Source organism: Botryllus schlosseri, chromosome 9, assembly GCF_051294905.1.
Source record: "Botryllus schlosseri isolate E-star chromosome 9, Bs_hap1, whole genome shotgun sequence".
Lineage (NCBI taxonomy): Eukaryota > Metazoa > Chordata > Ascidiacea > Stolidobranchia > Styelidae > Botryllus > Botryllus schlosseri.
In genome coordinates this window covers 25457428-25484659 of record NC_137244.1, presented here as the reverse complement: position 1 = coordinate 25484659, position 27232 = coordinate 25457428, and the positions used below count along the sequence as shown (strand labels likewise).

At 39.3% G+C, this 27232-nt stretch overlaps 2 protein-coding genes across 2 annotated transcripts; one reads left to right on the top strand and one right to left on the bottom strand.

Annotated features, from left to right (window-relative positions):
* Nucleotides 1-496: 496 nt before the first annotated feature.
* On the top strand, nt 497-26141 carry LOC145446394 (protein strawberry notch homolog 1-like). The gene is made up of 30 exons (XM_080324681.1): nt 497-1593; nt 2041-2454; nt 2825-2914; nt 2975-3040; nt 3465-3604; nt 3667-3763; nt 4403-4612; nt 5175-5259; nt 5589-5679; nt 6119-6280; nt 7625-7737; nt 8168-8282; nt 9393-9560; nt 9659-9793; nt 10330-10475; nt 11401-11542; nt 12247-12361; nt 12413-12553; nt 13828-13982; nt 17111-17218; nt 17872-18028; nt 18189-18301; nt 19536-19707; nt 20014-20088; nt 20188-20331; nt 22217-22407; nt 23437-23666; nt 23890-24068; nt 25718-25814; nt 25921-26141. Exons 1-29 carry the CDS (start codon nt 1461-1463, stop codon nt 25777-25779), a joined length of 4149 nt encoding a protein of 1382 aa, XP_080180807.1. The 5' UTR covers nt 497-1460; the 3' UTR covers nt 25780-25814; nt 25921-26141.
* Nucleotides 14610-16462, bottom strand: LOC145446623 (uncharacterized). Its single transcript, XM_080324970.1, has 3 exons — nt 15692-16462; nt 15335-15558; nt 14610-15207 (listed from the first exon to the last, which is right to left on the bottom strand). The coding sequence occupies exons 1-3, from the start codon at nt 16460-16462 to the stop codon at nt 14694-14696; spliced, it is 1509 nt and encodes a 502-aa protein (XP_080181096.1). The 3' UTR covers nt 14610-14693.
* Nucleotides 26142-27232: the final 1091 nt, after the last annotated feature.

The following is a 27232-nucleotide window of genomic DNA, read 5'->3' as shown; positions in this document are numbered from 1 at the left end:
GGCCGAGGTGGATTGTCAGTTGGTATATTCTTATTCATGTCACCAACAAACCAATGATATAGATAGAGTGTATATCATTGCAACAAACACAACAGGCAAATCGGCATGGATTGGGAGACGACGGGAAGCCCCGAACCGGAAGGCGACCATTGACCGCCAAGCATTGGTAGACTGTACTTTGTTGTTTCGACACCCTCCTATCTCTTCATTACATTTATTGTGTCTCGCGTATCGCATTGTACATTGTCTGTCTTGAGCGGCTGAAAATATCTACAGCCGTTGAAGCGTTGATGATGATTATGATCAGATGATCGCAGTCCCGACGATTATCGCTTTCTGTCGGTATGCATGACCGCGCTCGATGAAAGCGCAGGGTACAAATCAAATAATTTATATAGAATAAAAACCAGAAGGTGCGGAGAGCACGCGGCGCCAATCAAGTCACACTACAGCTTTCGCACTGATACCATGCGCAACGCCGCTTTGTTGTGATATTACTGATATATATGTTCCGTTTGGTTTCAATCTTCAGTCATATATTTGTTTCAGTAGTGAGTAGGCAAAGCGAATAGTCAGATTTTTGACAAAGCTTATTAGCGATTAAGTACTGTTGTATCAGAGCGTTTCGCGTATCATGTTTATTAGAAATGGCGTATGTGAAAACATGGATATCTTGACCTGACAGAAAACTTGGAGGTGGAGATAGCCAAGGTTCAATCGGTAGCTAAAATAGTATGTAGGTAGTCGTTTATTAACTGGTATTGGAGTAGTCCGCAGCTCTGTCTGGCAGTGATTAGGAAACTTGGTAGTAGACTTGTTTCCGAGTCCTGACAAGATTTGGGCCTAGTCTATACCTAACCACAACAAGAAAGTAGGCTAGACACCAGAATTTGAGATGAAAATCCTATGAAGCCAAAACCCGATACCTTGTGGCAAAAAATGTAGTGAACAATTTTGCTCTATGATTCAGCGTATAGGCTTAGTTTGTTCGTATCATTCATACGCAGTGGTTAGATTTAACATGAGAATGTTTTGAAAAGCACAAAGTATGAAATTAGATAGGTAGGCCTATATGGTATATATTGGCAAATGACTTGATGCAGGAAAGTGTCAATTCAACTGTTGCTTCGTCATTAGTAGGGCCCACACATGACAAGAACCTCTCTGAAATGAAACCCAGGCTGTATAGTAGAGTGACCAAAACTATAGCATACAGGGAATTCTGCCTTGAATGCCAACACCACAAGCATTAATAGAATATATATGACTATTGCAGATGTTTTGAAGTCTGAAGGTCAGCCTGTGATACATTTTTTTGTAACTAGCACTATCCGGTGTTCCAGGATTAAGAATCTATACCTGCAACAATTTAGAAAAAAACATCTGCGTTCACGGCAATTATACATAATTTATAACGCTTTTGACATCGATTTGAAATTGAGCTTAATTGTTGCTGACCAATGTCCTACGCCAATGATGCTTCACAATCCAACGATTTGTTATTCGCGGCTTTGACTCAGAGTGGACTCGCCCAGTCGATTCCGTCGCAGACACTGACTATACCCACTGTACCACAACAGACATCTCAAGAAGGTACCAATATCTATCAATATTCAATCTCCTATCTTATCAAATTATGGTGATGCATGTGTGCAGTTTTGCTGGAATTGCAATTTATAATGACTTGAGTGATTTGATTCTGAGTCTAGAATTAGGCGTCGAGTCAAGCATTCAAGTCTCACTTATTAAGACGTCAAAACAGTATCAATGATTTGTGAAAACTGATTTATCTCTTATCTCGAATCATTGTATTATGACCCATCTAATCAGAACCAATTTACTTTGACTCGGGTCTAACCCGTTATGTAACCAGGCCAAATTCAGCACATGACAGAAATGGAGTAATGTTGTCCTGTTATGAACAGATGAAGCTGTGTTTACTTGCATTATTAATTTTAATTGCCCTAAGCTGAAGTGTAGATATATAATTTAGATTTAAAAATGATACAATGAACTTACTTCAACTCTTTTAAATTTCAGTGCCCGCTCTCAACAGAAGAATACTCAGCGTCAACATACCTTTGGTCAAAAGCATTTCGTCCGGTGTCTCTCATCAAAGGATAATACCAAACGGAAATATCAGAACAATTTCAAAACCACAACCAATCAAAATCATAACTTCAAACAATGGATATTCCAAGTTGAATGTGGCCGGTACCAGGATTATACTACCGTCACACATGAAAAACTGTGTCATCAAAAAGGTTGGCATGGGACCTCCAAAAGTACAGGTCCAGCCTGCCGGCAAGAGATCGTACGCCTCGATACAAAATCCACCCCCAGTCAATGAACTAGCAGTGCCCGAAAAAAGCATTAGCTTGGGTAAAAATTTTGTTGAACACGCGTGGAATGCTAAAGACGACAATATAATACCTAAAAAAGCGCTGAAAATTGGTAAGTTGATATTAAAAAGCTTCTTCAAGGTACAGAACTTCAACAGACAATTGAATAATATATTCATATTGAAATAAACCCAAATATTTACGGCTGACACTTTCAGGGGTAATGGTCAGTAGTAGTAGTAGACAATCAGAACGAACATTGTCTATCAACAATCGTAGTATCACTAAATATAATACTACAATAGTCCACTGGCATGAAATTTTGAATAATCTTAGCAAAGAGATCGCTTAAACCTAATGTACTATTTTTAGATGGTACACCAACTACTCAACTCGATATTTTTTCGTACAAACTGAATATTTAGTTGATTTTCTTCTTGAAAGTGTTGTTCTGGAAAACGTCAGTTCGATTTATTGTTCAGATCCTCAAATTTCGTTGAAGCCATCTGTGAACACCAGTGTCGTTACAGGCGCGAATCTTTTCAATGTTGCTGGCACCCTTTCTACATCAGGTTAGACGATCTGATATTTTAGAGGTAGAAATCCAGTAATAATAACAATTTTTTAATCAGGCTCACCATTGGTTCGATCGAAATCTCCTCTCGACGATTTACTTGAAGACTGCAACTTACTTTGTGGTAAGCAAAATTATCATTTTAATCCAACATCCATTTACCCCTGGTTGCAACAGTAATTATGTCAGTGGTTATAACGTGACATTATGATACTAATCACTCGTAATGTGAGGCGATTGTTTTGATAAGATCCTTGGAGGCTGGTTGTGATTGTATAGTAATAATGTACTGATTTGTGTGTGTTGTGTTTGCAATTCGATTTGTACAGTCTGGTATGCGTTTTCTGTTTGGAGCACTCCCGGAAAGGTTTGTTGTAGTCCGAAATGCTTGGATTGGATGTTGTATCAAATTTGCGAAATCATTATGACATTTAGCATAGAAGGGTTGTAGATTAGCAGAAGTGTTCCTCATGCACCAAGAAGGATGTTTAGCACACTTCATCGAAGGCAATTTGTTGCTCGTTGTGACTATGGAATCATTTTAACAGATTCTCCGATACTTTTACCCAAAGTTCCACTGTCGGCCGGTATTGACGATGTCACAAATACCAATCATAATACGCAAGTGTTCGACGGTTCTAACGGTATCTCTGACAGCAACGGCGTGCATAAAGGCGGTGCTGGAGAGGTAATAATTCACGCCAGATTTATAAATGTGATTAAATTTTTCATGATTGATATTTTTGTCAGGTTTCGAAGTCGAGTCCTTATTATCCGACCGACGAGGATTTGAATGAAGAATCTGACGTATCCGTGAAGACATTTTCGGACTACAGACCGAGTAAACGTATGTGAAATAATTCTAGTTGGTTATTTAGACTATTATAATTCCTTCTAATTTGAAACTATTGTTGAAAAATAACTTTATTCTCAAAATTATACTAGCTATTCGATAAATTGTTAGGTTGTCTAAAATAACACGCATCAATTAATAATTACCAACATTTCCCTATACTATTTTTTCAAATTGAAAATTTTGTACTCCGATAACTTTGCTTCTACTGGCAGGAATTAGCCAAATATGTTACGGGTCAGTTTTTTAGGCAACTGAACAGTTTCATCGGGCTGAAAAATGTTTCTAGCTGTAATAGTGTCGCAACTACACATTTGAATTGAGCCAAATTTGGTTTGTAGTGTTGTTTTAGCCAACTTGGCAATTTTATACACTAGCCAGTAAAATTTGAAGAAGTTTTGGGAAGTTTTGATATGTAAGGAACTTATTTTGGTTGTATTTCTTTCTATTGCATAACTTAACAATATCTCAGTTTGTTTTTTCGAATTCAATAGACCTAGTTCTAATTGTAATCTAATTTGAAAAAAACAGTAGCCAGGATTTTTGTTGTAACATCATTTGGAAAAGCTCAACATTTTCTGGTTGTCTAACCCTGTTATATATAGCTGTGTAGCAACATGATTTTTTTTTTAGTGGATTTTGGTATGTCACACCCTGGCGGTACCGTCGAAACGAGCGCGTTGTCCAGTATTCTTCCTCCTGACATCACGTACAAGTTAACATTACCGGACTCCATCATCACCCACGGACTGCTGACGTGTCTACAACTGGAAGCTGTGATTTACGCTTGCCAGAAACACATGACTTATCTCCCTAATGGAGAGCGGGCAGGGTATCTAATCGGTGAGATTTCGTAGTGATCTTATATCAGGGTTGTAATCAAGTCATAAAGTCCCGAGTCACAAGTCAATTTGAGTTTTATAATTTTGACTCGAGTCATTTTCAATTCACCACCGAGTCAAGTCCGAGTCCCAGCCAGGTTTCAACAGTTCGAGTCCAAGTCATTGTGTTCACTGCTCATTGTCGAGTTCAATCTTGTTCAACTAACATTTTACAACTCTGTTCGGGTTAAATTAAATGCCTCGCATTCATAATATAATAATATTCCTTATTTTACACATTTTCTGACCCTGTTTTACAAACACCACTTCTGATATTCGAAATTACAATAATTTGGTCCTGGTACTGTTCTTCGAAGTCACAACAGAATGCCTAAGCTTCTCGATTCGTATGACTTGGTCGAGCGACGCTCAATGACTGGAGTACAAGTCGAGTCAATACATGAATGGGCTTGAGTTGAGTCACCGCAAATCGCGACTCAATTCGAGTCATTACAACCCCGTTCTCAATACTTGGTAAAATAGAAGTACTTTGCGCATATTTTTTAATTGTGTTTTTTGCCCAGGTGATGGCCCCGGTGTGGGCAAGGGTCGGACTATCGCCGGGATTATTTATGAAAATTATTTATTGGGAAGGAAGCGTTCCGTGTGGTGAGTTTGGTGAATTTGCAATTTAATCCACCTGTGTGTACCAGACTCAGTCAAGTGGATAATTCTGGTTTTCTAATTAGATTAATTGGAGCGAAATGCCGGTAATCTAATTCTAATCTAATTGGTTCTATGTTCTCATTTTAATTCTAATGTAATTTCTGGTTTTCTTGAAAATGCTGAAGGAGAACTGTATAATACGAAACGAACCAAATTTCTTTCAATTTTCTAGTTTTCGCAAATTCAGTAATTCTAATATATATAATTTGGGAACGCATAACATTTTCTAGTCCGACTCTGGCATGTACTACCTTTGCTTGCATTTCTACCAGGTTCAGTGTGTCGAACGATTTGAAAGTGGATGCCGAACGAGATTTAAGGGATATCGGGGCTGAAAGTATTACGGTTTATGCGCTTAATAAGGTAACAGGCACAAAAAAATTATTAATCATTAATTAATATCATATTTGGTGACATGACTGTTGAGTTGATATACAATGTTCTTTCCAATCCCTAGCTACTAGTTGCTGACGATTACCCCTGACGGGTGTCAGCCGAAAATATTTGAGGTCATGTCAATATGAATATACTACTGGTTTCAATTGTCTATTGAAGTTCTGTACATCCAAGATTATCTTTAAAAAATAGCATTATACAACATATATAACATGTAACATCTCCATTATTGTGCTGGACTGCTGGTAACTCTTGATATGAGGCACATGAAATGTTCTTCGAGTTAACAAACATTCATTATGAAAGTACTTCAAAAAGGTATTTTGAAATTCTGTAGGTTACCACCACAAAGCAGGTATTTATTAACATTTTCGCAACCTTAACTTTTTATCGCTCTCTTTCGCAGATGAAATACGGGAAAATCACGTCTAAAATCAACGGAGACTGCAAAAAAGGAGTCCTTTTCGTGACGTACTCCTGCTTGATCAGCGAGAGTCACGACAAGCAAAAATTCGGCTCGCGAATGAAACAGATTTTAAACTGGTGCGGAAAAGATTTCGACGGAGCTGTATCCTTTTTGGACTTTTATCGAACTTAGAAATGCAGACTTAACAAACTACTGAATTTTCAAAATGCGCAACTAGAACTAGGATTGCTGAACTTTACAAATCTGTAACTGCACCTAGAATGACTCACTTCAAATACGCAACTAGAACCACTAACTTTTCAAAAATCCCCAACTACAATTGCTCACTTTTCAATATCACTTTTCGAAATCTGCAACTAGAACTAGAACTCCTCAGTTTTAAAATCGCCAACTACAACTGCTCACTTTTCAAAATCTGCTACTAGAACTCAGGGTTGTAATGACTCGAGTCACGATTTTCTACTGACTCGACTTGACTCGAGTCATTTTCTCAAAATACGGAAATGACTCGACTCGACTTATACTGTGTATTGACTCGACTTGGACTCGAGTCATTGCGCATGACTGGAGACTCAGACGGCCAAGACCGACATTTCATTGTAATTTCGAAGAATAGCAAAGTAACCACACTATTGGGATTTCGTCTATTGATACTGGTACTTGAAAATGCGACCAGAAACTGTTAAAAGTGAAGAAATTTGTATAATATAAATGCGAACCATTCAATATCACGAAAAAGAGTTATAAAAGTGGGTTTAACCAGACTTCAACTGGAAGTTGAGCAGTCAACACAATGACTTGGACTCGAACCCCTGCTTGATGACTTGGACTCGGACTTGACACGATGATGAGTTGAAAATGACTCGACTTGACTCGAGTCAAAACCATAAAAGTGAGATTGACTTGTGACTCGGAGCATCGTGACTTGGTTACAACCCTGCTAGAACTACTCATGTTTCAAAATCTTCAAATACAACAACAGCTACTCAACAAAAGTCGCAAATAGAACTACAACTAGAACAACTCGGTTTTCAAATTCTTCCACTAAAACTGAAACTGCTCACTTTTTCGCAAACAGAACTGGTACTACTCATGTTTCAAAATCTTCAAATAGAACTAAAACCACGCAATTTTCAAAATCCGCCACTGAAACTAGGACCGCTCACTTTTCAAAATCTTCAACTATAACTATAACTACTCTGTTTCAAAAGTCTGCATCTAGGACTACTCCTGTTTCCAAATCTTTCAAATGGAACTAGAACTACTCAATTTTCAAAATCCTCTGATAGTACTTGAACTTTTTCTTTTCCAATACTAAAACTACCGGTACTCACTTTTCAAAATGCACACCTAGAACTACTCAAAACCCAGCAGCTAGTTAACCGTCAGCTGGTAATTTTGATAAAGTCTGAAGTATGTCGAATCCAAGCATACCTTATGTGTGCTTTTTCTGTGCTTGTGTTCACTTGACTTTTAACGAATTAGATAGTGTTTGATGAATGCCACAAAGCCAAGAATTTGTTTCCGTCCGGCTCGACCAAACCTACGAAAACCGGGCTGGCCGTCACGGACCTACAACGGTGCCTGCCTCACGCCAGGTACGTACCTTGAATAGTCTTTATACGCTACTTCCGACCAGTGAAGTTATTATTATAGTAGAAAATGTTGGATTTATTTAAGGAAAATGAATATAATAATCTTTCAAATTTTACTGGCTACCCCTTGGAATTGTTAGGCTGTGTGAAAAAACGATGCACAACAAATTTCGTTCAATTCCAACCCGTAAAAGCCAAGTTATTGGTTTTTCAAAATTTAGAATTTCCAGCCATAATATTTCCTGTGGGCAGAGCTTTAATAAATAATGAAAGAATTTGCCACCGTTTATGTACTATTATTGTAAAATTCTGTACTTTTGCGACGCCATAAAGAGTGATACTCTGCTCCGAGAAACAAAATATTTCAGAATAACGCTCACGAAAAATACTGCGGGGTCCCTCATAATCGATGGCGTCGCTTGTATTTTTACAGAATTGTGTACGCCAGCGCGACGGGAGCGACGGAACCTCGTAACATGGCGTACATGTCGAGGATCGGTCTTTGGGGGCCAAGCTCTCCCTTCACAAGCTACAATCATTTTATACAGGTATGAAAATGTAGCATTTGTCGGCAGACTTGGACTACTAGATAATTGTAGTTGTCTGATTAGAGAGAATCGGTAATCTAATTTTAATCTAATGTGTGACATATTTCTAAAATTCTAAACGAGCCAAGCTTGCTGTACAGTAGGACTGTTCAAAAAAGAAACTTTTCCTTCAGATTTCACAGGCTACTTGATAAAATTGTTAGGTTAGCGAAAAAAACGCTGCACACCAACTTTGGCTCCACTCCAACCAGTAGAAGTGAGACTCGTCCAGTACAAAGTTTTGAATTAATCATTGAAAACCAAAAATGAATATTTAAAATTTTTCTGCCGACCCCATAGAATTGTTAGGCTGTCAGTAGAGATGATGCACGCCGAATTTGGCTCCATTCCAACCACTAGAAGCCAAGTTATTGCAGTATGAAAATTTCTAATTCCATTATTTTAAAATAAATAATGAAAGAGTTAGTCACCGTAAATACTATTTTATTCAAATCCAAATTTTTCTACTGCAACAACTTCGCTTCTAGTGGTTGGAATTGAGCCAAATTTGATGTGCATCATTTCTACTGACAGGCTTACAATTTTACGAGGTCGGCAGAAACATTTTGAAATTTCATTTTTCTACTTCACGAATCTCGCTTGTACTGGTTGGAATTGAGCCAAAGTTGGTGTGCAGCGTTTTTTAACCAACGAGATAGTGTAATGGTTATGCGTCCAGCTTCTTGGTCGGTAGGTCGTGGGTTCAATCCCCGGCCGGGTCATAGGCTCGGTCAAGGTGGTATCGCGTCTCCACCGTCAAAAGCATCTCGACGGTGCAGGCGAAAATAAATCTGATCTCTCTCTCTCTCTAACCATTTTATCAAGTAGCCAGCGAAATCTGAAGGAAAAGTTATTTTTGAACAGCCCTACTGTACAGACATGACAGCGAGCTCTGATTCAATATGAACGGGACTTTTATTGTGGCGCATGTCTTACCGATTTAGAAAATGGAACAATCGTTAATTCTAAGTTGAAAAAAGCTGTTTAGCTATCAATGCTATCATGCTAATTTGTAACTCTGCTTGTTGGACACAAGGACAGTTATGACGAAGGCTCACACGCACATTTCAGGCTCTCGAAAAAGGCGGAGTCGGCGCAATGGAGCTGGTCGCTATGCATTTGAAACTGAGCGGTTCATATATCGTACGCCAGCTTAGTTTTCAAGGCGTGTCTTTTCTCATTGACGAGGTCAAACTCGACCAGGAGTTCACGATGGTGTACAATAAATCAGTCAGACTGGTGAGTATTTGGCATATCTAGGGAATTAATAGCAACGCTCATTACTTTGATATAGTCGATCTCAGGAATGATACTATTTACGGTGTGGCTTTGTTTAGTGGGTGATGGCGAGAGAAGCTTTTGAGATTGCGTCCGGACTTTTCGGGGCTGAGAACGGCATGATGAAGACCATGTGGACGCAATTTTGGGCCGCTCACCAGCGATTTTTCAAGTACATGTGTGTCGCCGCAAAGGTATGTTTAGTCCAGGGTTGTAACCAAGTCGCAAGGTTCCGAGTCACAAGTTTATTGTTTTGACTCGATTCAAGTCGAGTCATTTTCAATTCACTGAGTCAAGTCCAAGTCCTTGCTAGTAGAGGGTCGAGTCCGAGTCATGGTATTACGACTCCAGTCCAAGTCGTTGTGTTCACTGTCCAGTTTCAAGTTCAATCCAGTTCAACCCAATTTTCCAACTCTGCTCGAGTGATATCGAATGACTCGCATTCATAATATCATAATTTTTCTCAGTTTTAACAGTTTCTGGCCCTACTTTTCGAGTATCAGGACTGATAGACGAAATGCCAATCATATGGTGACTTTATTATTCGAAGTTACAATGAAATGTCTGTCTTGGCCGTCCTAGTCTCGAGTCATATGACTTGGTTCGAGTCACGCACAATGACTCGAGTACAAGTAAATTGACTCAAGTCGAGTCATTTTACGCATTGTGCCTTGTCAGTTAATACTCTTTGAAAAATTACTGTGAATTGAATATGTCTTTGTGGTTTTAGGTGAAGCGTGCAGCTGATCTTGCGAAAAGGGCCGTCCGACACGGCAAATGTGTTGTTATTGGCTTGCAATCGACCGGCGAGGCAAGGACGTTAGAATTGGTCGAGAGGTCCGGCGGCAAGATGACTGATTTTGTTTCCACAACAAGGTTTGTTGAATTTATTATTAAAAGATTTGAATATTGCTTCAAATTGTACTGTCGACCTCATGAAATTGTTGAGTCGTCTAAAAGAACGATGCATAACAATTCTTGCAGTTGGAAATTTTGGATTTGCAAAATATCGTCGACGATGGGTGATTCCAGAATTCTGAATGAAAAATTCAGACAACTTCACTTCTACGGGGTATAATTGCGTCAAATTCGTTTTGCATGATTTTTGTAGGCAACTCAACGATTTCGTGGGGCGGACAGTAAAATTTAGAAAAGTTAATATTTAATCGAAAATACTCAAACTCCTGCACCTCGACATCTACCGGCTGGAATTGAGCCAAATGTGGTGTGCAACAGTTTAATCAGCGAATCAACGGATTCCGAAAAAAAAGTTATTTTTGAATGTCCTCTATAATATCCTAGTTTGGGATAATGAAATATACAAGGAAAGCGACTGCAGTCTTAGTTTTATAGTTTGTAACAGGGGTACAAAGGTCTAGTTACAATATTTTAAAATTTGCTTAGGTCCGTTATAACTGTCGTGTAATTATTTACAGGATTCGTGAAAATGTAATACGGTGTATGTACATGCTAAATCCATTGAGGCGGTATTAGCAAAAGCGATAAGCGAAATATAGTTATTGTCGTGTTAGTTACAGCTTGTGGGAGAGTTGCCGTTTTTTATTTCTCGCTAGTTCTTTAAATCTTGGTTCTAAAGTGTTAAAAGCTAGTTGAAGGCAGTGGTGAAGGTTTTCATTTGTCTATACAAATGTGAAGTCAATTCTATATCATGTATTCTTTTCAAAATGCTGGCCTTCCAAGGATCCTTCAATAAAGGGGTCGTGGACTTCGGGTTAAGAACCTCTGATCTCCATATTAGGTACAGCCAACGCCGCTAATGCCATGTTTCGATACTTTACAGGGGAGTTTTTGAAAACCTGATCGAGCAACATTTCCCGGCGCCGAACAGGTCGAGGATTACCAACATGTTCGGCAAAGACTTCTATTCGGAGAAGAAAAATGATGACGCCGGAAGCGATTTTGAGTTTGACAAGGATGAGGATGTGAGTTCAAATTGCTGTTCGATGACTTTGATGACCTTTTCTTCCACAGCTCCCATTCTGTGAAACAATCTTCTAGCTTTTATCAGATTATCAGACTCGCTGGATCTTTTCAAGTGTATTTACAAGGGCATTTCGACTACAGTAGTTTTCATTCTCTTCATATAACTATCCACTCCGCCTTTTATACATATCGTGTACAGTAGGGGTATTCAAAAATGAAATTTTTTCTCAAATTGTACTGGCTACTTGATAAAATTGTTAGGTTACCTAATGTAGGCCTACACACGAAATTTTTTCAATTCCAGCGAGTAGCCGCATTGCTTCAGAAGAAAGTCTCAATTTATTATATAAAAATAGATTTAAGATTTTTTCAAAATTTTCGGTTCACCCCATGAAAGTGTTAGGTTGTCTACAGAAACGATGTTCACCAAATTTGGTTCAATTCCAACCAGCGGAAGCGAAGTTATTGCCGCCGAAAAATTTTGATTATCATTAAAATAGTATTTACGGTGACCAACTCGTGAATACTATTTTATTCAAAACCATATTGTTATTAAGACAAAACCGGCAGAATAGCCCATTATCTTGAAAAAAAATTTCAAATATTTGGGTGAAACTGGTGTTATTGTGCTTTACGGTCTTGCATGCGTGTGACGTCTCCGCGCAGTACTTCAGAACCCTTGACGCGTGACTCGATCTTTCAGGAATACGAAAAAGCCCTCAACTCTGGTTCTGACGATTTCTTTCGGTCAGACGATGACTACGATAGCAACGACGAGGATATCTCGAAAATATTCGGAGCCGAATCAGATACAGAAGGTTTGATTTGATGACTGACCAAACTCGAAAACCGTTGAATATTCTCTACAGGTGACAGCTTCTGTGAGGCAGACTCGAAAGTAGCTCCTGAAGAAAACGCCGACGTGAACGAGGAAACCGCAAAGTCATCGAAAGCTTCGTTTCCATCGAAACCACTGTTCAGCACAGGCGACGGAATTCCCGATAACGCAGGTAACAATATTTATTGCAATCCCGCATGAATGCTATAAAGCAGGGCTACTTGTCTGGCGGACTGTGGTTCGAATAAGGATTTTCAGTGTTGAGTCCAGACGTTGTCTCTCTCAGTTTCTGTTCAGCTCTGTGCTAGCAATATGTAACATCTGTGTGACCAGTGAAAATCTTCACCGCTACCTTTGACTCGCTTTCGCCACTTCAGATCCAAGAGTTATGGAACTAGCTAGAAATAAAAAGATCCAATTCTCTCACTAGTTGGCACTAACAGAACAATAATTAAAATTCACTCATTGCTTTTGCTTATAATGCTTTACTGTGTTTTGTATATATTTATATTTGTACGACTGTGAATTATTTCATGAGAGTCACAACAGACCTTAGCAAAATTTTAAGTTTTGTTGTTGGACCTTTGGTGAAACAGTTTGGAAGCCCTGCTGAAAAAGGCAGCGCCAATCTCATATTTGTGTAGAGTAAAATACTGTTTGAGTGTGTATAAGATTGTTACCAAAAACCAACTTTTGTTCATGCATACCTGAATGAATATATTTACGAATGGTTATACTTGTTTTACTATTAAAGTCCTACCAATAACGGATTTTTTTAGCCGATACCGATGAAACCAATAACTAGCACCCTCACCGATAGCTCCGACATATTCAGCCAATATTCAAAAGATACCGCATGTAGCAACAAGCATATTTCTAGAACTTCAGAGCATTTGAACAGTTTTATAGCCTTTGCTATGCTGGGGCGTTGGGGTTGTTTTCGGATTCCGGGGTTTCACTGATTATATTGTTAAGTTGCCTAAAAAACACTGCACTTCAAATTTGACTCAATCCCGAACAAACCGTCGCAGAGCCAATTGAAATTTTTTACTTTAATAAAAAATATAAAACTTTTTTTTTTTCAAATTTCACTGTCAACCCCATGAAATTGTTTAGTGACCTAAAAATAGGATGCGTAACAATTTTTTCTCACTTACTACCAATAGAAGCGAAGTTATTGCAGTTGAAAGTTTCGGATTTGCAAAAATAGCATTGACAGTGAGTAATTCCAGAATTATTGATGAAAAAGTCGAATAACTTCGCTTCTACGGGTCTGAATTGCGTCAAATCTCTTTTGCATCGTTTTTGTATACAACTTGACAATTTCATGGTGTTGGCAGTAAAATATGAACATTTTTTTCCAATTTTTTCAATAAATTCAAAAATTTCAATTGAATCGGCGACCGATTTAAACTATGGCTGACCGCGGAAATGATCTTATTCAAGACTTACGAAGTTTGATATCGGAAGCCAACGATCCGATGGAGAAGATACAGATCTTGAAAGACGAACTGCTGAGAAGGGTCGAAGAGGTGAATCTCCCAAATAACGCGTTGGACGACCTCATAGAAGCGCTGGGGGGATCCGAGAATGTGGCCGAAGTAGGTTTAAGTGCTAGGCTTGTGTTTTCGAGTCTGGAAACGAGGTAACCTTTGTCCTGGTGTGAATTATTCCTTAGATTGCTTGATGTTTGAACGGGTGACTTTGTCGGGAGGTCTGTAAAAAGTACTTGTACTTTTTTGAAGTACTCAAGTAGGTTTGCCTACTCTAACGATTTTAGACTACCTACGTTTTACGCCTCTACCTGAAATTTTTGTTTTTAAGGCAAAACTAGGCCTAGTACACTTACTCTTACTTACTCTGGAATGGCTTCTACTTGTGTGCAGAGACTACTACTTTCACCACCTTTGGACTCGTAGCCCTAAAACTATCTCTAGCGTCAACCGTAACCCCAAAATTAACCCTCACCCTGACTGAACCCTAACATTAACCCAGGAGTCGCCAACTCAAAACGGCCACCTTTCAAATTTCGTAGAACGCAATATCGAGAAGAAATAGGCCACTCCGTTTAGCAACCACGTTTTTAAAACTTTACATCAGTGCAACATTCAGGTGTAATAATGGTTTTTCATAATTCTGTATTGATTTTTAACACTTATATTTCACGACAGTCTCTCGCCTTTGTGAAAAACGCTGCACCCACTTTTATATTAATGCACAAAACAACCTTTATTTCACAAAGCTATCTTTACTGAAAGAGTTATTTCTTATGCACAATGTCAGACATTTCAACGGTCATTGTCTATGCCTTCTTAAGACTGAACACCATCTTGACTGCCATTTTTGCATATAAGGCCTTTACATACTTCACAGGCCGAAATGCATGTGACCCCGTTCTTCTTGCAGCTGTATCCCCGGCTGTTGCCATGTCCATTGCAATTACAGCTTGTGAACTGCAATAGCTCATCAGGAGCCATGGGTTCCAGTGTTGGAACTGGCTCATATCCATGCACGCCTATTCTCCATCCGTAATCGATGGGGTCCAGAGACATGCTCTGTAAACATATCCAATCCTGGATCTGTAGGTACGCTCGAAGTGAATGTTGTGCAGCTGCACCCTCTGTGGGCGGTAGTTTCTTTGGTCGCATCAGTATTTCCGCTGCCTTCGCTGAGAACATGTTGTATCGAATTTTGCCCAATGTAGTATCTTGCCCATTGTAAATCCACTTGAAAATGGCAGTGCCAGCATGAATCACCGCTTCCTTAGTGGCTTGTGTGTCAAGGAAGATGTCGATGTACTCACCAGCCGCATCCCATTCACAAAACCTGAAATATGCATCGGTTCTATGTCACGTAAAGTATAATCAAATCCCGAAATCAAGTTATTGTTATTCTTAACATTAATATTGTTAGTAATATTTGCCGACTTAATAGGAGGTTTATCATTATTTACCTGCGGAATAGAGTGGATTTGCCGCAACCAGCAATTGCAGAAACCGTATCACACCCTGTGAAGGCGTGACAAAAGAGTAGATACTTCTTCTGTGTTTCGCTGAGGGATTTTTTAATACCGCCAACGTCATAAGAGCCCTTCGAAGTGGTTAAGAAGACTGAGTGGCGGCTGTCGGAGCTATGGTGCACCAGCATTACCAGCACGTCTGCATCTTCAGCCCGCACCTGTAAACACAACAGCATGTACCATATATTAAGATTTTCATCCGTTTGAATTAGCTTATTTCAAATTACTCCATCCCTCTCCCAGGCTTCGTCCAATATAGTTATACAGACATACTACATCAATGTTACTGACCTTAACGGAGCCATCCAAAGCAGCTGTAAGCGCTTTTCTCACAATTGTAGTGTCAGCATCATTGTCACATTGCTCCACAATGATGCCATGGTTTTGAAACTTTGAAGAGAGAAGTTGGATGAGCTCAGTCTTGTTATGAGTGTTGTCCAGAAATTGCTCTTTTGAGATCGCGTTTGGCATATCCGGTCGAATACGGATGTCATGACAGGACTTCTTGGTGCGCCGGATGTGGTCGTGATCTTTTGGTGAACTGTTGTAACCATCAAAGACTACAATGATGTCCTCAGAGCAATGACGCAGATCCTGCACGTAGCTCAGGTAATTGTAGGCGATTTGCTGCCATGTCTGACGTTGTTCCCACGGCACCCTGTGCAGAAGCCTTCCGCCATCAATTACGAGGGTACTGCGTGGTTTGTTAGTCGAATCAAGCGGATCGGTTAAGGCCTTAGTCAAGTCAAGCGGATCGGTTAAGGCCTTGAGGGTTTTATTTGAAAATTCTGCCTTGTTGGCCTTGTTCATCATCTGATCTCTGTTGCTGAACAGGGACAGCGGGAAGAGAGTGAGCTCATACTGTAAGCTTCTCTCCACTGCCCCACCATGCTGCCGGGCGGAAATGATCAGTCCTTTAAACAACTTTATGGGGTCAATGTGAATGCATACATCCTTATACAAGAGGTTTGCTGACTGGTTTTCTCTAGAACTGTGGTCAGTTGATGATCTGAGCTGATAACTAGTACGTCTTTCAGCTGATGAAGTGGCGGCTTCATCCATCTTGCTTGGCTATTTACTATACACTCAAATGCTGCTTAACAGTACTTAGTTCCTGTTGCCAGACGACGAGTAATTATACCGAAACAGTGACGATCCATGAAGTCAACAATCGACGATGAACTCACATGAGACCGTTCCGGGTTCATGGTCGCTTTCACTTCTGTACAATTGCGTCCATCTTTAGGAACGGAATTCTACAGAACATACCATTTTAGCCCCTGCTGCATGGCTTAGTACTGTATTTGAAGAATTACTGTACTTATTTTAAGCCTATATATATGTGTGCCTGGTACAAAGTAATACAGTATACGGTAGAGTGAGCTAACTTCAATATCCACAAGAGTGAGTTAACTTCAATATTTTAACACCTGTTATAAGAGACCTTGACGAAAATATTGTTGCAGAAAATATCTGGTAACAATTTAGTTCATAGATTTGTGATGTATTCCATAAAATGCCCTTACTAGGACTATTAGTGATGTTGGGCACAGTAGAATGGCTTATTTTTAGGGAAAAAAGCGATATTTTGAATCTGAAATCAATTTCAACCCCTGCTTTAACCAATATGCTTGAGTGTCGTGTGGTCATATGTGTATGGACTGCATACCTATCATCATGATCAAGCCTGAAACATGCGTGTGCCTTTAGATGACTGGCCGTAAAGGACGTATGGTGCTGTCTAAGAACGGGGAAGTCTGTTACGAAATGCGCAACGATTGCGAGGACAGCGCATCCGTGAACATTGCAGAGAAACAGGTTTGTAACCCGGTGCAGTCATCTAGAACAGCGGTTCTCGACTTTTTCGGGCGATAAAATTTGCTGACTGGTAAACTTCCTAAAATTGAAATTAACCCAGAATGTACTTACGAGAAAACTATCCAACTAAAACAAAGCAATGGAGCTTTGATTAGATGAGAAATTTCCTGCTGTTGTCTTTTTTTTATCACGTCCGTCTTGTGTGGTGATATTGAAGATTCTGCAAGGAAAAGTCTTGTTGAAAACCACCGACCACCATTTAGTCTGGTAAATCCAATTTTGGTGTTTTTCTAGATTTTAATTTACTGTCGAAGCTGCAAAATTCTCTCGAATTTCGTAAAATTTGAAACAAACTCCTTAGGTGTCAAATATTACTAGTATTATCAAATTGTAAGCTAATTTTAAACAGTTTGGTACGATACTTCCGGGATGTTGGCGTAGGATTGTCACGCGGATCGAAAGTAGATTATAAATGCTACAGCGTGTAAGAAAATTGTTCTAAATTACATTCATATTTCTAAATCAATTAAAAAGTTCTTGTTTTATTTCTCTAATAAATGGACTAGGAAATTTTCAGCATTTTCAAGTTAAATTCGAATGATACAGTTAGTTCTAATTTTCTAATTGACGTCATGTTACGAATCTTAATTCAGAAATTCATGGACGGCGAAAAGAACATTGCGATTATCAGCGAGGCGGCCAGCTCCGGTATATCGTTGCAATCCGACCGGAGGGCCAAGAACCGCAGGAGACGCTTGCATATCACTCTGGAATTGCCATGGAGTGCGGACCGCGCAGTTCAACAATTCGGTAAGGTTTTTTCAAAGATCTTATCTTGGTTGTATTTTGGTTTGTGTGTCTGTGTGATGTTTTCAATGTCGTAGTGCTCTCTAATTTGTGAATTCGTGTCCCGGAAGGAAATTCAAGCAAATCCATGATGGTTTTCTTTCAACGCCTTTTTCATTTCCAGGTCGAACTCACAGATCCAATCAAGTGAACGCTCCGGAATACGTTTTCTTAATTACTGAACTTGCCGGAGAGAGAAGATTCGCTTCCGTCGTGGCAAAGCGTCTCGAAAGTCTGGTACGTGGACCAGAAATCCGGTATTACTCGCCAATGCGATGGGGCTTTGGCCCCGAAAGAAATGTTCAGCAATTTTGTAATTAGAAAGATTTCCTTTGCAATTTCACGTAATTCATGACGCGCGCAAACCGACTCGGGTAGTGCCAGTAAAAGTACTTCATTCCTCATAATTAGGGCAATTTTTTTTACCTAAAATACGGAAGATTTTGACCTAAAAATCAAAATTTTGACATTTTTTTCCTTGAAAAACTTAATGATGACCTGCAAAAAACTTAATTTTGATCTCTTAATTTTGACCTAACGTATGCAAATTAGGTGTTTTCCCACATTTTGTTGGAATTGTACTACTTATCATCATTTCTGGTTCAAACCGTCTGTCCTTACGATGTAGTTCGGCCTGAAACAACTTTTTTGACCAAAAAAACTGACATAAAGAAACTTGATTCTAATGAAAACCGACCCTATGAAGAATTCCCGTAGTTACACCACGTATTGTGGTAGAAATAATTAAAATCTGTTTTAGCACATTAAAAGATACTTTTCCTACATTCTGAGTAGAAAGCGTCTGTTCTTACTAATAGATCCCACGCAATACACAGTATGAGTGTGATTACAGTTTTATTGTATGCTAATAGGCAATAACCCCAATCACACTGTGATCTAAAAAGATTAAGAAATACAAGCAAACAACGTTAGCTCCCGCACGCAGCGTGCAGCCAGGCGAGTACGTGCGAAGCGCGATGTCTGTCACGGTCGATTAGTGTCCAATTACAATGAGCCATTATTGAGGAACTAAACAATCACCAAATAACGAAATTGAGATACATCACTTACTAAGGAGCTTGCCAAGAATGGAGAAAGACATTAAACAGCAGCAGCTGTTGGCCGACAACATTGAACTTGTACGTACGCTGCTGGTGACAAACCGTGTTGCTTTGTTCTGATACTGGTGTCTACATCACTATTTCTCATAATGACTTTGTTTACAATTTTGACACTTTTTGATCTAATACTACCATTTTGACTTTTTTTGACGAGTCAAAAAAATTGCTGTACTGATAATCTATGTATACATAAGATATTATTTCACATCGCTATTTCAAATATGATCAGCGTCAAACTAGCCAACTGTGTCCATAGTTTTGATTTCCGAATGTTAATTCTACCTGAGTACGGTTTTCCATCGTTATCGACCAAGAACACTCTCATGTAATGCGTTTATTTTCCTCTGCAGGGCGCATTGACGCACGGAGACCGTCGCGCCACCGATATGCGTGACTTGTCTCAATACAACGTTGACACTAAATACGGAAGGCTGGCTCTGGATTACGTGCTGAGCTCGCTGAAAGGCACTAGAACCCTTATCACCACCCCGCCAGCCTGGTACACGGGCGAATTCTTTTCCGGTAAGCGTTTCGTAAGTCAGTGTATGAAAGATGTTACAAGTTGAAGTATGCATCAATATGTATTAATCAATTTTGATTAAAAAGAGCAAATTTTAGCAATTAAAAATCACTTGCATGTGTCACCCTTTTATGTGGGAACTGGGAACAGCAGCTTGCTATATTTTTTCCATTCCGGCGCATTTACTGCATCTTAAATCTTCTGCACGTGGTCCTCGTTTTTGGCAGCCTTATTTGCCGAGTTTGCTGTTAATCGGTGTAATGACTGCTTGCATCAGATAGTAATTAACGACTCATTCTTCGTCACAGAAATGAGAGACGCTTTAGTCAACGTCGGGTTAATGAAGAAACCCACGATAAGGGAACTACAAACCAATGAAAAAGGTATGTTTTCCTGCTTGACAAATTTAAGCTGTGTGCATGTTAAGCAAGTATTTTAAATAGTATGGTGTTCTCGAGTCGCATTGTGTTTTGTTTTTGCAGAAACTTGCGACATTCCAAGATTTTTGAATCGCATTCTCGGCATGGAGGTCATGCAGCAGAACGCTCTTTTCCATTATTTCTGCAGTGCGCTCTGCGTCATCATGCAGAAAGCAAAGTTCAAAGGGGAGCTCGATGAAATTAAAGGTGCTACGACTCAAATTATTATTACGACAATTGTGTGTAATTGTGTGCTGGGTTTTTTCTCGTGTTCACCCCATCACACTTTCTCAAGTCTGATTTAATTGGTATTTTCTGTTTACAGAACTTTGATATACAATTGAATAATATATTCACTCGTCAGAGGTAATCATCAGCAACTAGCTGGTGACGTCATATTTTGTGATACGATTGTTGATATACAACGTTCTTTCCAATTCTCTCTCTCCCTGATGAGTGTCAGCCCTAAATATTCGGGTTCATTTCGATATGAATAGTGAATACACAATTCAATTGTGGGGAATTGAAGACAACTTTTTATATCAATAAATAGCCGTATCACCAAGTATGACGTGTGACATCACATGCATATGATTTTAGACATTGTTTGATTCTCGACTAAAACTAGAACTACTCACCTAGAAAGATAATTTCCAGCTTTATCAAACTACATTAGAATTAGGGTCCGTGGACATATGAGCATGCGACATTATAGCATACAACACATGAGCATGTGGGTTAGCGATGGATTTATGGCTGGGTTAGGGTTAGGCTTGGGGTTAGGATATATATGAGGGTTAATTTCGGGGCTGTGTTTCGGTCCAGGGTAACTTTTGTGGTTATAAAGTCTGATGCGGAAGTGTCCTTTGCTGAACTGTCGTTTTCCATTGTATCGCATACTCATATGTCGGGCAACCTAAAAATAGAATTCAAGCTCCACGTTTTTTTTTCAACTTAATTAGAACTTGAATTACTGAATTCGCAAAAATGTGGAAACTGACGCTAATTGCTAATTAGTAGAGCGTTTTTTTTACCTCTGCATTATGTTTGTATCGCAGATTTTGCATTGTGGGTGAACGTGTCATTTGATATTTTACAGCTTGTAGCCTACTTTATAGGCCTACTGTTGTAAACGGCTAATTGTCTGCTCATTTTGAAATAACGGTCAAATAAAACAAATAGGTAGACATGGTATTATTGTCAACGTATCGCAATATTCTAACTGAAGAAAGACTTGTTGGGCATTGCATCATTCTTATAATGAGAAGCGCATGATGAAAAATTGTGATGTGAACAACATTGTCAGAATGAAGCAACACGGTGTGTCATCAGCAGTGTGCGCACAACTTTAGCGTTGTCAGCCAACACCTGCTGCTGTCGAACGTCCTTGGCAAGTTTCTTAGTAAGGACATGCACTTTCTACCCAAGAATGTAGGAAAGTATCTCTCGTACTACAAAATTTTTCAATTCTTTTGACCATAATACGTATTGCAACCACTGGAATTCTTCGTAGGGCCAGGTTTTGTTAAAATATTGTTTTTTTATGTACAAAGTTGCCTGTTTCTATGCTAAAAACTTTTTTCAGGCCAAACTACTTTGTTAGGACAGCCAGTTCCAACCAGAGATGTAGATGAGTGGTACAATTTTGACATTATATGGGAAAACACCTAATTTGCATACGTTACGTCAAAATTCAGTTCGTTTACGTAAAAAAAGTCAAAATTTTGATTTTTTAGGTCAAAATTTTCCTTTTTTCAGGTCAAGAAAAACTGCCCTACCAATTAGAAAAAGATGCAACAACAATCAAGTTGATTTCAGTTCAATTAAGAGTTAATTCCCATAAGCACCAGAATGGCAAATGTCTGTACGCCGAGCTTGGGTTGTTTCGCGGTATACAATTCTCCTGCAGCATTTTATGGTGAACCAAAAATTCGATTAGGATTAAAAGCAAAGAAACATTTCACAAATCAGATTAGAATTAGTTTACCGACATTTCGCTCCTATTAGTCGAATTAAACCGCTAGAAATATGTAATCCAAGTCTGTGTCACAGAGCTCATATTGCTATATGTTGTTTTTATTTTGTTGTTAAGATATCGGATGTGCCTCGTCCGTCGAGAGGCGTGAATTTTACCTTCGCAACGCGAGCATGGACCAGAACTACCAGAACCGTGTCGTACTGAACACTGTCTCCGTGGAGAGGGGTCTGTCCTGGTTGGAAGCAAAACGGATTTTAACTTCCAGCACGGGCGGACAACACAACGGTTTTTACATTTCACATTTTGTAAGTATTTGTGTGACAAATTTGATTTTGCTGAAAACTTAGCAAATGGTCTCTGTTTGAGAGTGGAATTTCTTTGAACACAATTGCTATCAGCCTCATTTATTTCTGGCATTTGCAATTTGGTAATATTTTTACCAATCTATTTTGCTGTGCTTCGACTAACTACTGGTTTTTGAGTAGTTCTAGTTGTACATTGGTGCTGTGCAAAAAAATCCTTTTTTTCCAAAATATTTTTTTTCAAAATTATTGGCTACTTGATAAAATTGTTAGGTTGCCTAAAAAAAACGGTGCGTACCAGTTTTGGCTCAATTCCAACCTATCGAAGCATTGCCATATAAGAAAAACATTTGGAGTTGCATAATAAAAATGAATATAAATTTTTGTCTAAATTCAGGATTTCCAATCATAGTATTTATGGTGGGTGGATCTATAAATAATGAAATAATTTCCACCGTTTATCGGGGTTGGGACCAAGTCACAAGGGTTTGAGTCACAAGTCAATATCACTTTTCTAGCTTGACTTAAGTCAAGTCCAAGTCAGCGAGCAGAGGGTTAAACCCGCTTTCTACAACTCTATTTGGTGATAACTAATGGTTCGCATTGCTAATATGCTAATTTTCCTCAGTTTTCGCAGTCTCTGGCAGCATTTTCAAGTACCTGTACCAATAGACGAAATCATAATAGTGTGATTACTTTACTATTCGTCAAATTACAATGAAATGTCGGTCTTGGCCGTCTGAGTCTCGAGTCATGCGCAGTCGAGTCGACTCATTTCCATATTTGGAAAAAATGACTCAAGTCGAGTCATTGGAAAATCGTGATTCGAGTCATTACAACCCTGCTTTTAATACTATTGTTTTCAAATCCAAAATTTTGTGCCAAATAACTTGGCTTCTACAGGTTGGAATTGAGCCAAATTTGTTTAGCATCGTTTTTTCAGACAACTTCACAGTTTCACGGGGTAGCCAGTAAAAGATTCTACTGGTTGGAATAATTTTGCATTCATCTCTGTCTCATTCTTTGATAAAGCAAAGGGAAGACCACCAGATGGTGATGCTCTGCATCGAATGCGCGCAGTCCTTCAAAAACGACGTGGGCTCCACGTTCGCGCTTTACAAGCCAAACACCGGGAAGCAAGCGAGAAAGGTCAATTTGAAGTTCATCAAGGCGAAGTACAAACGAGTCACGGAAGACGTGGCCCGACAGAACTGGGAGTTTGTGTACTCAACTTCAGAACGCATTTGTTCGCACAAATTTTGGTGAGTTTGTCATTTTATAGCTAAACGAGTGAATGTCTCAATCAAGCATCAAATGTTTTTCTGTTATAGCAATGCTTCTATAGATTAAAATTGAGTCAAAATTAGTGTTCAGCGTTTTTAAGCGACCTAACAGTTTTATCAAGTACCCATTAAAATCTGACACAGATTTGTTTTTGAACAGTCATTGCCCTTGTTTCTTCTTATCCTATTCGTATCTGTTCAGGCGAGGATACTGCGAAGACATTTCCTGTATGGTGGGCAGACGCCAGCAAGTCTACCACGTCCTTACGGGTTCGGTGCTGGCTGCCTGGCGCATTTTGGAGGAGGTCATGTGCGAGAAGACATCGGGCCAGCTCCGTATGCAGATTGTCCGGTTCACTGTGAATGACAAACGTCTCGTTGGTAATTTATGTTTTTTTTTGTCGGGAATGTTTAGTGTTACCGAGCTGTGTCGTAAGAAGAGGCTCTTGGACAGAATGGTACAATAGGGCTCTTCAAAAATGACTTTTTTTCTCAAATCGTACTGGCTACTTGATAAAATTGTTAGGTTACCTAATTTAAGCCTACACACAAAATTTGGTTCAATTCCAGACAGTAGCCGCTTTGCTACAGGAGAAGAAAGTTTCTATTCATTATATAAAAATAAATAACAAAATATTTGAAAATTTTCTGTTCACCCCATGAAAGTGTTAGGCTGTCAATTGAAACGATGTTCACCAAATTTGGTTCAATTCCGACCAGTGGAAGCGGAGTTATTGCCGTCGAAAAATTTGAATTTGAATAAAATAGTATTTACGGTGAGCACAACTATAATAAATAAACAAAGAATCGGTCACCGTAAATACTATTTTATTCAAATCCAAATTTTTTGACGGCAATACAAACAAACTGTACAAACTGCTGGATATTCAAAACTCGCTACTAGAACTACAACTACCCACTTTTCCAAACCCAGAAGTAGAACTATTCACTAGTTTCAAGATTCAAAACTAGAACTATTCAGTTTTCTAAACTCGCAACCACAGTACAACTAGGACTACTCACATTTCAAAACTTGCGATCAAACTAGAACTGACGACCTTTAAATATCTGCAACCAACTAAAACACGACAAGCTAGATTCTGAAGCGACTCGTTCATTTTTACTTCATCGGATTGGCAACTAGAATTACTTGTTTTTCAAAACTTGCAAATAGAACTGAAACTACTCACTTTTCTAAACTTGCAACTAAACTAGAACTGACGACCTTTGAATATCGGTAACGAAGTAAAACGCGACAAGCTAGATCGTGGAGCAACACGTTCATTTTATTTCGTCGGATTGGCTGAAATCGCAGGGGTTTCGACCCCCCAAAACCCAGGGCTGTAGTGACTCGAGTCATTTTCTCAAAATACAGAAATGACTCGACTCGAGTCATTTTGTTTATTGACTCGGCTTGAACTCGAGTGTTTGCGCATGACTCGAACCAAGTCATATGACTTGAGACTCAAGACCGTCATTTCATTGTCATTTTGAAGAATAGTAATTTAGTAAAGTAACCACCCTGTTGTGATTTCGTTTATTGGTACTGGTACTTGAACATGCGACCAGAAATTGTTAAAAGTGAGGGAAATTGGTAAATTATAAATGCGAACCATTCGATATCTCCAAACAGAGATATAAAAGTGGGCTCAACAAGACTTTGACTGGAAACTGAGCAGTCAACACAATGACTTGGACTCGGGTCATAATACCATGCCGCTGACTCGAACCTCTGCTAGATGACTTGTACTCGGGCTTGACTCGGTGAATTGAAAATGACTCGGCTTGACTTGAGTCAAAACTATAAATGTGAGATTGACTTGTGATTTGGTTACAACCCCGCCAACCCCCCCCCCCCCCCCCCCCGGCTAAGCCACTGAAAAGTGTTTTCTAGTTGTTTTTAAATGAACTAAAACTAGCAATTTTCAAAATCTGCAGTTACTTGAACTGGAACTACAAAAAAATGAGTTTAGTTAGCTGACTAGATTGATAATTTGTGCATTTATGCAATCAATGCAATTACGTCACAGGTCTCCTCGTCACTACAAAATACGTTATCAAATTGAAGAACATTCTTGAATTATCGTCGTGACCTAACTGATTTGAAAGCTTTCGTGTATCATGGCGGTGAGTTGAGAATTATATGTTTAGTTGTGAAGTCTGGCTTTGGAGGCCAATCTGTTTGAAATGTGACACGTGATGTGTTATGTGCTAATGTTCCGCTAATTTTTAGACTGATTCTGGAAAACTACATAGGGAACGGTCTGTGAGGATATAAAGTTTGGTAGCGACGCATTTCGGCAATATGTCTGGCATCGTTGACCTGAACAACTTTGCGCAATGGTCCTGGCATGTAGCTGTTTTCTGTCGGATTTTTGGTTGCGTAATCATGGTTCAAGCTTTTTGTCATACAAGTGCATTTCGTTAATGAATAAAATCCTTCCTTTTCATAAATTGTGTTGTTCGTGTTGCATGGTGAGAGAAATCAGAAGCTGACTTGAGTATTTGACTTTGCGTCACTCACTGGATAGTGTCACTACAAAATGGTTACTAGTGCCAAATCGACCTTATCAACACATCTGACTTGGAACTTGGTCATCTCACTAAGCTCCGTGTCGCATGTGTTGAGAAGGTCGGTCTGATACTAGTAGCCGTTATGGAGTGTGTGATGTTGGAGAGTTAAATATTTCGAGTCAAGATGGACAATATTTCTGATGGGGAAGACACAGAACAAACCGAAGGCAACAATAATAATACAGAGAAAAATACATCGGATGGTAATGATCGCCAAATAGGTAACCTACACTGTCTCTACATGGTCTGGTTGTAACCAATGTTCGGGAGGTTGATGATAGACACAGAAGCAATGTCTGGACGAGGTAGGGAAACAGTTAACCTTCCATGATATGAGACTGACATCAGAACCAGTTTATTCGGAATTTTTATTTCCAAACACCACAAGACTGCTATACAACGAAAAGACAGGAAGGTGTCGAAACGAATCAGAGTACTCTTCGTAATCAGACACCCACCTGTCTAGGCGATGTAAAAAAGGAGGCATGATCCGATAAACTTGAGGGCTGACTAGTATTTATTCAGTAGAAATTGCTGGTAATGTATTTCGACTTGAATGTGGATACTGGACAAGTGGACATGCTCGACGACAGTCGGATAGCTGGCGGGATACTGTTCCACAAATCAGGTCCGGCATATTTGATGGAGCGATGATCTTTCCTGTCGACGATTATGATAGTTGGACGACGACGAGGACGCGCGGGTGTTGTAGGCTTCTGATTCCGAGGTAAACCTCTGCCGTCGACGATGGTCAACAGATATTATTGTTCCAGGTATACTTTTTCAGTAGGCTGAATCTAGGAGTCATCAGCATGTCATACGGCGAGCAGATAAGTTGACTATATACGAACACAGTCATTTTACCGTGTGAAGTGTGCAGAGCATACCTCCTCTTTACATCGCCTAGGCTAGGCCAAGGTGGGTGTCTGATTTCGAAGACTACTCCAAGGGACCAAGTCGTTTCAACACCT